Source organism: Periplaneta americana, chromosome 14 (assembly GCF_040183065.1).
Source record: "Periplaneta americana isolate PAMFEO1 chromosome 14, P.americana_PAMFEO1_priV1, whole genome shotgun sequence".
Classification (NCBI taxonomy): Eukaryota; Metazoa; Arthropoda; class Insecta; order Blattodea; family Blattidae; genus Periplaneta; species Periplaneta americana.
In genome coordinates, this window is record NC_091130.1 from 52683196 (window position 1) to 52697177 (window position 13982).

Here is a 13982-nt window from a genome sequence, read left to right on the forward strand (position 1 = left end):
ACTTTTTTGGGAAAAAATACTAGGTTGTAAAATTTATACATTTCTGATGCAACTTCACTCTAGAAAGCGTTGATTTTCCCTTTACCTTCTTTCTTTTATTTGTTTTCTAGTATCAGTCAGTATTTGGTAGTATTCTCACAGTGTTGCATAGGCCTACTCATCTAGGTTAGAACTTTATCCGAGATCTCTTTGATATTATCAGCTGGAATAGGGTGGAAGACTGGTGAACTATTTAATTATGATGTTGCCTCTGCCTTGTACACCTAAATTCAGACTCCAACCACGCCATTTACCTTGTAATCCTGGTCAATATTTTCTAATTACGCCTTATATTAGTAGGCTATACATATTATAATTTTGTCGTGATTGTCTATTTGTTTATCTTTCAATGTGTGTGTTAAAATACCGTTTTATTAATTTTTTTAATTCAATTGATTTATATTTGATTAATTCATTTATATTATGTTACATGCAGTAAGTTATAATAAATCTTAAATGGTTTACGTTAACTACTTAGTCTTTCTTAATGGGAAAAACACAGATCTCTTCAATCCACTAACACAATCCACTTATTTGTTGCTTACAGAATACAACACTGATCTGTAACTTTATGCGATTGTATGTTGACAAGACTCTCTCCCTGGGCATTGATTCTGCATAGTAATAGAGTACACTGCAAACAGTTATGTTAATATAATAGATTTGAATTTAAACAAAAATCAGATCAATTTAGATATCGAGGGGGAAGTTTAAAACCAGTGTCAATTGCATTTTAGGTTTCACCCCTTCTGCCCTCCCTTTGAAATTTCAAATGGCACCCCTATATTATGATACAGCTCATTCATTTGTTTCATATCTTTTGTTTTCTATCGTCGCCTCGCAACTTGAAGTGTTCTCATTGTTGATTAGAGCTGAAGAAAATAAAACTACGAAGACTACTGTTTATTACACGTTATTTCGTAGCAACACAAAGTAATGTTAAGGAATATTATGGTTGTGTATTATTAACCCATTCTTTAAAACTTTAAAACAGGATAGAGGATAATAAAACCAAAATTTGGATTTACGTTATTTATGTATAGTTTTAATACTACGGCATTGCTACGTAGATGAATTCCGAAATAGACTGTATTAGTGTCTAACCAATAATGGAGCACATTTTGAACATTTCATTTAGTAAACGTAATTAATTAAATATAGGAAATTGCCGAAAATAAACCGTTTTCAACCTACATCCAACTGACAATAACAATCCAGGTTGCCACTTGCCACACAACTATAGAAAACAAAAGACTGTGAAACAAATGAATGAGATGTATAAACAAATGAATACTCTTTCAAATTTAAGTATCGTGACATAGGGGCGCCATTTGAAATTTCAAAGGGCACATGGGGATGGGGGAAGTGAGGAGTAAAACCTAAAATGCAATTTACACTGGTTTTAAACTTCCCCCTCAATATCTAAATTGTGGTGTTTTTTGCTTAAATTAAATTCAATTGAAATAAAATAGTTATTTTGACTGGAAAGTTTTGAAATAAAAGCATTATGCATTTGTGTGTGTAATATAATATATAATTTACACACATGCACGCACACGCACATCACCATTATTATAAAACAAACAGGAAGAAGAAATTATAGGAGGGACACTTGCCCTTGCATCCTTAATAATGGCCACTCCTGTTTGAACTGAAGTTGTAATATGAATCCAGATATCTGTTTGGTGTAATAACCGACTTTTCATTTACCCTTCTTTTATCCATCAGATTTACTGTTATTTTGTCAAAAAAATATGAATGGTGAATTTGCAAAACAACTTAAGTCCCTAGAAGTAGTTTTGAGAAAATTAAAGAAAACTCTTTTTAGCCTCGCTGAATCATATATTGTTATAATATAACTTTTATATGTAAGAGATATGTAAGAGAAATAGTTTTATTATACAAATTCATACTTTTGTATTTTTCTTCAGATAGTAAAAAAATTAATTATCTTCACGACTTAAGTTGTTCTGCAAATTAACTTCAACTCTGCATCATAAATATGTTTAACTAAATGTATTTATACCAAAATCATAAAACAACCTTATTGCAATTGTTCAACAACATTATTCTGAACAATTTGTTAATCACAAGAGCACAGACAACTCTTAGGAGTGCTATAACGAGACCACAGCTTAGTTTCATCTTTCAGTTCTTTGTTGTCTCGCATGCTACAATGTTTTCGTAAAATGTATGCACGTCTTCTTCATCAAGAATGTACTTAAGCATTTTACGAATATCTTGAATTTTGGTTTCATTGATCGGGGATAAACCACTGTGTTGGAAAGTGCGGAGAAAGAATGATGCTGCAAATGATCAAGAAGTAGAAAGGGAATTGGTTGTGTCATTGGCTAAATAGAACTGCCTACTGAAGGATGCACTGGAAGGAATGGTAAACGTGAGATAAGTTTCCGAAAGAATTACCAATGACAACAGACAAAAAACAATTTGTCAGCTGAGTGTATGATTAAAATTACATATTATGTAAGTTTCTTCAGCACTTGACAGGAAAAACAACTTAAGTCCAGAACTAAAGTCGTTTTACCCCTTAACCACATATTCTGCTGCTAATAAAAACTATACAAAAGTCGTGGATTAAAGTCATTCTGCTACTAAACGATACTCCTTGCACACAGTAACATAATCATGCTCTCAACTCAAAACCCCCAAAATGTGGACTTAAGTCGTTTTGCAAATTCACCATTCATATCCTGTCACTATTTTGTATGACGAGAGTAAATATATCACAAGCACTATAAGTCACATTTGCTTTCAAGACCAAAACACATACACAATATATTCATGAGAGTCGTTACAATGCATTTTATTTTACATATCAACTAATAACATCAATAATTTATGGTGTAGCTGTGAAATACCAGTACGTTCTTTCTTCATTCTCTGTCATATTTATTTCCTGTCGATTAAAAAAAAAAAGAGATACTGCTACTATATAAATAAATCCATCCAGCATCGAATATGGAGTACTTGAAGAACTAACATCATGGCATTCAAGGAATTCTGTCTGTTGGTATTTCTACTTGCAGTCATGGATAGTCATGCAACGGTAAGGTTTTCACATTAACTTTTGATGCTACACATTTAGCACTTATATCAACAACACTTTTAGCACTTATATCACATATGATGAAACGTTAAAACAGACTACCTGGTCTAATACATGTTTTGGATGATGATAGTGACGATCAAATTATTTAACGTTGCTGCATCATATGCTTAACGTAAATGAAAAATACATTAGGCCTACGTATAATGTTATGTATTACCATAGTGGAAAAAATTCTAACTTGGCACTATGCACGACAAAATGATGACACCTGATTAAAAAATATGATTCACTTCTGAAACATGCACATAATGGCAAATGGAAATATCTAAATCTCTTAAGATAACTTTTAATTACGTACCTAGAGTGTTAATAATTGAAACTTGAGACTAGTGATATTCACTAGACTATGAAAATGGCGAACATCACGCCGAAAATAGTCACAAAGATAGAGTACCTTTTTAAGTTGAAATAATTAAACAACTTTCAAGTTTTATTTTAATTCTCTAAATTTTCAGTGACTGGATAACTTATAATATAGATTTACCTTTGCAATACTATATTTTTCTGTTCTTTAGTACATCATATAAAACTTCGATAAGGGTATTTCGATAGAAAATGTTGGTCAATATGGGGGACATCTATGGCGTCAAGTGTGTCCCCACCAGTGTTCATTAAATATTATTTTATATTTTATTTTGGCTTATCTTAGTTTAATTATCCTCCACAGTAATTTTCCGGTGATGTATGTACATTACATTGCATTATATTACACATACACAGCATATATAATAGGGAGAAAACTTTTGCATATAACGTAAATATGTCTCTCTTCATTATGAACAAAATTTAGTTGAATGTATTTTGTGAATTCAATGTTATTCAGCTGTTCATTACCCATTTTTAGTTGCATTAAAATTACATCTCTATGTATTTTGAGGAATTCTACTCTGTATAGATAAATGGATTGAGAATAAGTACAAATTAGCTCGACTAGGTTTCTTACAATACGGTGCTTACTATTTAATATATGAATGCAATTATTTTTGCTACTATTATTTTCACAGCGCAACTACAAAATCAAGATCATTGGAACAGACCTATGTTCTACACATGAAGACTATTACAATGGAGACGAGTCTTACTTTGAAATAAATAAGTATAATGAAAGTACAGATTCAATAAATGCAGTCATGGACCTGATGCAAGACCTTCCTGACAACACTATTGTAAGTTAATAGTTACTGTATATCAGTAGCGGCCCGCGGTTCCAAAGATTGGCAGTTCTGCATGAAAAATAGTGTATTTAGCAAATGTATGCTGTTTATTGCATCTAAATCGGATAACGCGTGTAATTACAGCCCCTTCTCGAAGATGACTGTGCACCCGAAATTGTACTCCAACCATCCGTGCGCTACACCTCTCCCACCTGGTACAACTAGTCACGTTGTGGAGATGTGGCCCACAAGCTCTTCTAGTTTTTAAAGTCAAAGTAACTAAATCCTTCACTCCGGTGTTTGTCCATGTATTTTCTCTAAACAGAATAGACGGGTGGGGGAGAAAGCGTTTTCATGAGAGCAGCAAAAAACCAATTGTTTCCATTACACATTTTGGTATTAAAATGACTACTAGGCTACATAATTTCCTCAACTTTTCCTAGAAATTTCAATATTTAAATTTTGTGTAGGACGTCCTAATTTCTTAAGTTAACATGCAATTTCTCTTTTAACTTCGAAAAGAGTTGGTCGATTAGGTTTTCATTTCATTAATTTTTAATATAAAATATTTCCTTAGACACACTGACTAATCACATCACACCACCCACAGTACTATAACACACTGGAACTGTAATGATATACAGTAGTCCAGAAGCCTGTGTGTTCTAACGCAGGTCATAAAGAGATGAGGGTGTTGGCGGTTCTTTTGTGTATTCGGAGAGAGCTGCTTCGGTTGCAGCTCTAATGTAGCTTTATGGGAGGGTGAAGAAAACCAGTTTTCTGCTGCCGACTACCCTACGTTGAGCTTCAAGAACTGCCGATCACAGATCCAAAAAGTACACTACAGCTAAAATTGTCGAGCAGTTCAAGGCTCCTACAGACAGTAAAATCTCGAATCGAAGGAGAATGAATTGGAAAAATAAGTGAAACAATGAACTAGATTTCATAAAAGCACGTTTTATATTTTTAATTTTTTTCAGGTCCATATAAATGGCGGTTCTGCAGCTCTGCAGTTCTTATTGTAGAGCCGCCACTGCTGTATATACACTCTGTGATATCTACGCAAAAGTGTTGTGTTGAGGTTTAATGATGTTATTTCGCCACATATATTTTAAATTAATGCTTATTTATTGTGTTTTACTATTGATAGAAATTTATCTTACTGGTTTGTATTCAATTTTGACTATTGTGTGGAAAACTACTTACACTTCTGTTTCCATAGTACCACGAGTGATGTCATCGTATTACAAGAAATGGGACAATCCATATGGAGTTCCGCTTATATGTTTCGTTTCACGTTAAAAATAAACAAAATACCACTAACTGAAAACTGCACACGTTGAAATTTGTTCTACTTATAGTTTTTACTGTCTATGATCTTACATCAATACTTTAAAAAACCACTAGAGAACCCATGCTGCTGTGCAGCATTCATTTGCTCAAACCTTTGCAAATTTGCATTTGCAATTGCTACCACTGAGATTTTTATTTTTATGCGTTTTTTTTTTAATTTTTCTCTATGTGTTCGATACATGTTTTCTCAAAACCTCGGTAAACAATTCAACAAAGCGAGTGCTTTAAACTATGAAAGCGTGCGTAGGGTAATTTAGATTTCAGAACTGGCTATTTTTCATGTTCATTTTTCTCTCTCCTCGTTCATCAGTTTCCTCTAATTTTCTAACCATCTTGTTACCACTGAGATTGGATAGTGTGAGCGTCCTTGCCTATAGAACTGCTTTCCATTTGGTTCCATTTCAACCTTCCAAGTCTTTCAAGATTTTGCTCGAAACAATTCGACATAAAGCTGTCCAAGATTGAATACATGTTCTGATAAATAAATACCTACTTGATTTAATATCTGGCCTTGAACTTTATTGACTGTTATACAAAAAAGCCAAATATACAGGAAATTACCTTCTTTTGAACGAAAATGACAAAGAAGAAACTGATGGTGTTAGGTCAATGCGGGGAAGTAGTATTCTTTGGCAACATTATTTTATGCCAGTAATAATGCCCTGATCTAAACAATTATCATAGATTTTCCGAACTACAAGTCGAGTGCCATTCAACAGACATAGCGAAACATTAAGATTTCTCTATAATATCACAATAAAACTTTCTTTAAATTGTAAAATATGAGGCGGCAATCCTCTTATGTCTAAGCTATCTAGGAATTCAGTTGGAACCTACAAATCTTCGCTCTCATTTTCAATAATTAAATTATTTAAACTGATATAACTCCTCAATGCTCTTGGAATAAGGTATAAAACTAAGCCATTGATTTCGTTACAATATTCTCTTGTAGTGCTTAATTAGCTATTTTTGAAAGAAAGAAAGAAAGAAAGAAAGAAAGAAAGAAAGAAAGAAAGAAAGAAAGAAAGAAAGAAAGAAAGAAAAAGACATTATAGGCCTACATATTTCACTGGCTACTTCATTTCAGTATATTTCAATATCACTTTCAGAAATTATGGAGGGCAGTAAATCGACCAAGTCTGGTTTTCTGTGATCAACATGGGGGCACGGGCGGCTCGTCCATAAGAGCTGCGGAGCTGCAGCACTCCCTGCTTTGACAGGAAAATAAAAATAATATTTAATTTAATTTTTAGAAGAATTATTGTTACAGCTTTTATTGGTAAATTGCTTTATATTTCATCTGGCTGGGAATATGTACTATTATCTTATGCATTATCTTTTTGCACATCGACTTACTGGAATTGACACTGCATTCAAAGTCGTCCTGGGATCTGCAGGGTGGGACAGATCATAGAGTGTGTCTTGCTTGGTCAGGGGGTAGAGAGGTGAAGGGAAGCAGAGGGAAACTGCCACTGTTTAAAACCCATATTTCGCTGCAGTGGCTTGCAGAGCCAGGCGACAAGGGAAAATCTTTCCTCCCCTCCCACACCGCTATTGTAATGCTATGTCAAATGGATTCTCTATTCCCTTGAAACTTAATGACAAAATTTTTATTTTCTCTTCACATACTTATTGTTGTAGAATTTTATCGAGTTAATATAACTAAATTAATATTTTCTTTTGCCTTATTATTACGTATATATATCCAACCTCCAGCAGAACCTAATATTTGCCTTAACTCAAAATGATTGCACGAGTATAATCCTTTTGATATAGCACGTAAAATACGAAAGAGACTTCTTTTCCAGTTTTAGAAAATTGTTGACCATCAGTATATCTGAGTGTTGCTTTGGTGTGACATTTAGTACCGTAACTTAACCAGTGCAAATGTGCAAGCATGAGTGTGTGTGAATTACAGAATATTAATTTTATTTTTCTCAACTTTCCCTTGGGGAGAAAATTGATGTAATGAAGTGAAATTAAAGGGTCGTTCGTTACCCAACTTAAATCTTACTCAAGCTTCATCCAGCCGAATTAGTGCATATATGTAAGGAAGTATAACAATGAAATTTACGCTGAGTATTTGTGGTTGCCTCCTCTTTGGTGGTGATACTGCATAGACTAGGAGTGGTGTGACAGATTTAGGACATTTGCCCCTAAAAATTAAAAAGCACGAATCTTCGCAATTTCACCTGAAAAATGTTATTTCATTGGCTATGTTAGGCAAAACTAATATTGCTGCGCAATTAAGTGAAACGAACAGAACAAACATTCTCAAACATAACCAAGAAGTGAGAAAAAATCGTGGAATTACTTTTAAAAATATTGATTGAATCAAATTTTGTGGCTAATATGAACTTCTCCTTAGGGGACATGATGAAAAAACGATTCGAAGAACCCTGGTGTATTTCATAGGTTGCTACAGTCCGGTGAGTAATCTAAACGAGCCTCTCAAAAATCATTTGGAACATGCTACTGTTTAAAGGTTATTCTAAGACAATTCAGAATGAACTGGTAGATTGCAAGTTGAGTGTCTGCCGATCAGAAATTCAGACTGAAATTGATGGTATTAGTTTTTTTAGCGATTAGCAAATGATGCCACAGACATCTCCCAACTAAGTCAGAAAGTTTTGGTTTTTCGATATGTAGTGCATTTATTTTTGTCCTATACTTATTAGTAATGGTATCAAGAAGTGAAATTTGTATGTACCGAAATCTACTGCAGCTCTCCCAATCCACAAGTTCACGAGCCGCCACTGCATGGGGGTATTCGCCATTACTAATTTGTAGTAAGAAGTTCGTAAAGCCACATTCCTTTGGTTTCGCTCGCTTATATTTACTAAATTTAAATATTTTGTATATTGGTCACAATTGAGAGGATCATATGGAATTTTGGACAATGGTTCCTCACTAAACACAAAGAGATATATTCAAGCAAGAATTACATTATCGGAAATGATACCCCAGGTTTCCTGCAATAGTGGTGGTAAATTCCACATTTTTTTAGTGGGTCATTTTACGACGCTTTATCAACTGCTGTGATTATCTAGCATCCGAATGAAATGAAGGTGATAATGCTGGCGAAATGAGTCCAGGGTCCAGCGCCGGAAGTTACCTAGGATTTGCTCCAAATTCCAGATTAAATAAACATAATTGAACATAAACTACCTAGCAATGTGCCTAAATTAAATAGCATTATACACTAGTAACGCAAAATAAATTTCTAACTGCAGACTCTAGATCGAAAAACACTGCACAACAAGAATAGTTGGACTCTTTGTCAAAAAAGAGGCATTACAAACAATAGCTCATTCTACTAATCTGACTGAAATGTAACACTAACGAATATAATTTTCGTGCACTGTATCTCATTTCTCATAATTACAGATTAATATTCAGAGTTATGAACGGCGAAATGGCGAATGGGAACAAGGCGTTGTGCATATGAATCAGACCTGGTGTGATTTCATGAAAGATGATCCATATTTCATGGAAAGCATAATACAGCATAGCAACTTTCCAAAGGAGTGTCCTATTACCAAGGTAAGTTGAAATATTTGCTATGACATCTAATTAATATTTTGAACTATCAAAATTTTATGAAATAATTAAAATAACACTCATGCCCTAAGTAATGGCAACATAGTTACTGTTTCACACTAAATTTATTTAGGTTACTTTTGGCATTATATACTTCAAATGTAGTCCCCTACCATGTCTACAATAAGTTGCCAAATCCTTGGAGATGGTGGACTCCATCATTTCTGGATGTCTCTCTCACTGATTGTCCTAAAAAAGCTCTTTGGTTGTCAGCTCTTGATTGAAAGTGAATGCCTCGCTTCAACCCATCTTGCAATAGTTCGTTGTGATAGAACTTCTCTCCCATAAGCTTCATTTAATACCCTCAAGCATTTTTTTCCTCTTGCAACTTGGATTTTTATGGAGCACCTACTGAACATTTGTTACAGCTGTATTATGTGCTACAAATCAGGAACAGTCACTGTATTTACAAAATATGGTTACTTCGAGGTTTCAGTGTTGCATATTTATGAAATAATTGCTGCTGTAAGATTTCAATAGTCACTGTTAGGGGCATTGATTTACAGCATTGTTGCCATTACTCATCGAATACCCTAGTATTTTACCTATACCACACTAATATTTCCTTCTATGTTTGTTTAACAGAATACGATCGAAATAAAGGACTTTGTAATAGATGAAGAAAAGCTTCCAGAAGAGATTCCTGGAGATGAATGGAGATATGTCTTCGAACAATCCGTAAATGGTGTATCCATCATCAATTTTCTTATAGATATCAAAATTAAAAGAACCCATGGGCAGACTTAGAAATTTAATGGCGATCTGCTTCAACATATAATCATTCTGCACGCTGAATTTTCAGTAATTGCTAGTGACATTTTTGTTGTAAACCTATACAAATGTTACAAATTATGATTCAGAAATAAATTACACTTGGATGTATAAATAGTTTTCTTTTTTCACTCCAATTTTGCATGCATGGTGTTAAATATCTTAGATTTTATTCGAAGCCAACTATATCATTTTCTATCTACTATATGCTATCTCCAACGAACTCTATACACACTGGTGCACTGACAATGAGAAGTTAAACCAGTTTTTCCCTATATCCAGGTGAAACTGGTTGAAACTTACACACCAAGCACAACTAGTCCAATTGCACAGTCTTACTCTTATGACTGTCGTGTTACCTCCAGTTGTAGACAGAGTTACTCATTTGCTTCCTCCTTTTAAGTTTTATGCAACCCTGCATTTCATAGCATATCTTCGAAATTTCGGCACCTGTTTCTAGTAGATTTCGACGCAGTGTGTGAAGCTTATACAGAGTGTTAAAAAAAGTATCCAATATTTTTGGAGTGACAATATGCATCAAAATAAGAAAATAATGTCTAATAAACATGGGTCCTAGAGCACATACTTTCTGAGATCTGAACATTTGTTCATAGGAGGTGCTCAATGTGCCATCTATTCATGGCAATGCATTTTTCTGACCTACAATACAGCAGACACCAGATAATCATACTATAGTTGACATCCCTGGCATGGAATAATGATACGTAGCAAGGAATACTGAAAACAAAAAGTCTGGTTGCGGATATGAGCGGGGTTCAGCAGAGATGGTGTTGTGAATTTTCATAATCAGCATGTGTGGCCTAATGAAAATCCTCATGCAGTTGAAGAAACAAGGCATCAGCACTGATTCTCAATCAACGTACGGGCAGGCGTTCTTGGTGATAGATTAATAGGGCCATACGTGCTACCACAGAGACTTTCAGGACTTTCTTATTAAGAAGTATTGCCTGCCTTGCTGGAGAATGTGCCATGTCAGCAGGACTACAGATGTGGTTCATGCACGATGGCGCACCAGCACATTTTCTCCGCAATGTGCGTGAACACCTGACGTTGACATTTCATGACCACTGCATTGGTCGGGGAAGCCCCACACCTTGACCTGCTCGTTTCCCAAACCTAAATCCTCTAGACTTTTGGTTATGGGGACACATAAAGGAACTAGCAGGTCAATTTCAACGAGTGCGTGATTCCTTACACTAAAGGGAAGAGGAATGCATTGCCATGAATGGACGTCAGATTGAGGACCTCCTATGAACAAGTGTTCAGATCTCAGAAAGTACGTATGTGTTGTAGGATCCATGTTTATTAGACATTATTTTCTTGTTTTGATTCATACTAGCACCTCCTAAAATATTGGATACTTTTTTAAAAACATTCTGTATATCTTTCAAGGTACTAGGTTATCTACACCTTCCTTAGTTGAAACAAGTAACTCTTTATTTTATTGCGTGACCAAAGAATGTTAGCACAGGTTGACTATAGATTTCTTTGTTTTAAGAATTGTAACGACTCTGAAACTTGGACTCTCACTTTGAGAGAGTAACAGAGATTAAGGGTGTTTGAGAATAAGGTTCTTAGGAAAATATTTGGGGCTAAGAGGGATGAAGTTACAGGAGAATGGAGAAAGTTACACAACGCAGAGCTGCACGCATTGTATTCTTCACCTGACATAATTAGGAACATTAAATCCAGACGTTTGAGGTGGGCAGGACATGTAGCACGTATGGGCGAATCCAGAAATGCATATAGAGTGTTAGTTGGGAGGCCGGAGGGAAAAAGACCTTTGGGGAGGCCGAGACGTAGATGGGAAGATATTATTAAAATGGATTTGAGGGAGGTGGGATATGATGGTAGAGACTGGATTAATCTTGCTCAAGATAGGGACCAATGGCGGGCTTATGTGAGGGTGGCAATGAACCTCCGGGTTCCTTAAAAGCCAGTAAGTAATTAAGTAAGTAAGTAACGAAGGAAGCACCTATTACAGGTTTGAATGTACAGAAAATGTTAAGAACATAGGTTGTTGTTGTTATTGTTTAGTCAACATCCGAAGACAAGTCTGAACCTCACAAGTGATACCAACATGGCACCACTTATGAGGGAACTAGGCCAGGAGGTAATGGGTACCGTGGCCAGTTCCTTTCCCCCTCCATTGCATACATCACTGATGGTATTACACTAATCAGATTTGAGATGTATGCAAACAATTGTTCTTTCTTTGACACATATCGTCAAGTGAGATGTACTGCCCGATAATAATAGATGTACGAGGGTCATTCCGAAAGTAATGCCTCCTAGTTTTTGTGTTGACCTATGATGTCTGAGCCGAATGTTAGTGGCGTTGTAGTAAAGGTTGAACCTTCACGTTAATGTCCTGTTAGTTTGGTTGTTATGCAACTGGTCACTACAGCAGGGCAGTCTACTAAAATTATCTTTGACATAGAGGTGCATACGAAACAGAGCTGTGTTATTGAATTCTTCACTGCCGAAGAAATTGCACCCATTTACATCCATCGACGCTTGCTAAAGGTGTAAGCAGATGATACAGTGAGGCGATGGGTAGTGCTTTTCAACAATGGCAAAAGTGACAGTCTTTTGGGATAGCGGAATGCGATTCTTTTGGATGTCCTGGAGCCTGGAGAAACTGTCGATTCTGAACGTGTCAAGAAGATGCTGGCTATGCTGAAAGCCCGAATTTCCAAACTCAGTCCAGAGAAGAAGACAATCTTTTGCTTACAATACGATAACACCAGGCTCCATGCCAGTTTCGCAACCATTGAGCACATTGCAAAATTTGACTGACTGTCTTACCACATCTAGGGCCAGTTTCTTCAACCTTTGTTAAAATGCACCTAACATAGCGTTAATTAACTGTAAGTTAAAAGTATGAATTGCTGTTAAAAATATTGCGTTTCTTCAACTTTAGATTTCACATTTTAACATTCTGTTTGTTAACTTTCTGTTAGGACCAGAGATTTTAGAGTTTAACCATAACCTATAACCAAGTATAGGCTCACTTCTGTTTTCTTAACTCTGACAATTGCGATTCTCGCTTGTTTCCGTTGTTTGATTCAGAGAGGATAGAAGTCTTTCTATTCTCTCAGATTTGATTTCTGCTTCTTTCCTAGTCTGTATCACAATATCGTGGAGCGGCGTATTGGTATTGCTGTTATGAAATGGGAAACACTGGAAACAAAAAGAAATCGTGGGACTAATTTCTCTTCATTCGAAAGAAACCTTCTGCTGGAAATTATTTCGCAATATAAACCAATTAATGAGAATAACCAAACAAACGGATCTAAGTTGAAAGCAAAAAGAGAGGCTTGGCAGAAAATAGCCTATACCTTTGTATGAACTTCTGGTCTGTCAAATCACAGAAATCATCCCCTCTGTTTATGTATTCATGGATATCATTTTCTAAATAATCCAGGTATATAAGTTCAGCATCTAATGCACCAGCCATATTGGATACTTCTGTGCTAACAGAGAGTTAAATGATTTAACTGCATGAAATTTGGCAGTTAAATTAACATAGGTTTTAACAGCCTGTTAGTACTAACAGTAGTTGAAGAAATGCTTCAACTGTTACAGTTAAAATGGAATAACACACTGTTATAATTTAACAAAGGTTGAAGAAACCGGGCCCTACTGTATAGTCCGGACTTAATGCCTTAAGACTTCCATCTTTTTGGGCCTATGGAAGATGGACTACATGGGAAACATTCTCCAGACAAGGATGCTGTCATCGCAGATGTAACAAAGTGGCTTGCCTCTGCTAGTTCAGATTTTTATGAGAGCAGCATACAGGCTCTTTTTCATCGCTGGCAAAAATGCATAACGAATGGTGGTGACTATGTGGAAAAATTATCGTATGTAGCTGAAAGCTTGCTCTATTTAGCTGTGTTATTATGCTCTCT

At 35.4% G+C, this 13982-nt stretch overlaps 2 protein-coding genes across 8 annotated transcripts in view; one reads left to right on the forward strand and one right to left on the reverse strand.

The window, feature by feature from the left end:
* The window catches only part of LOC138713282 (microtubule-associated protein futsch-like), a 1205925-nt gene that overhangs the window by 42981 nt on the left and 1148962 nt on the right, over window positions 1–13982 (reverse strand). The window lies entirely within an intron of this gene.
* Window positions 3021–10162, forward strand: LOC138713284 (uncharacterized). Its single transcript, XM_069845268.1, has 4 exons — window positions 3021–3106; window positions 4174–4335; window positions 9064–9219; window positions 9862–10162. Exons 1-4 carry the CDS (start codon window positions 3044–3046, stop codon window positions 10021–10023), a joined length of 543 nt encoding a protein of 180 aa, XP_069701369.1. The 5' UTR covers window positions 3021–3043; the 3' UTR covers window positions 10024–10162.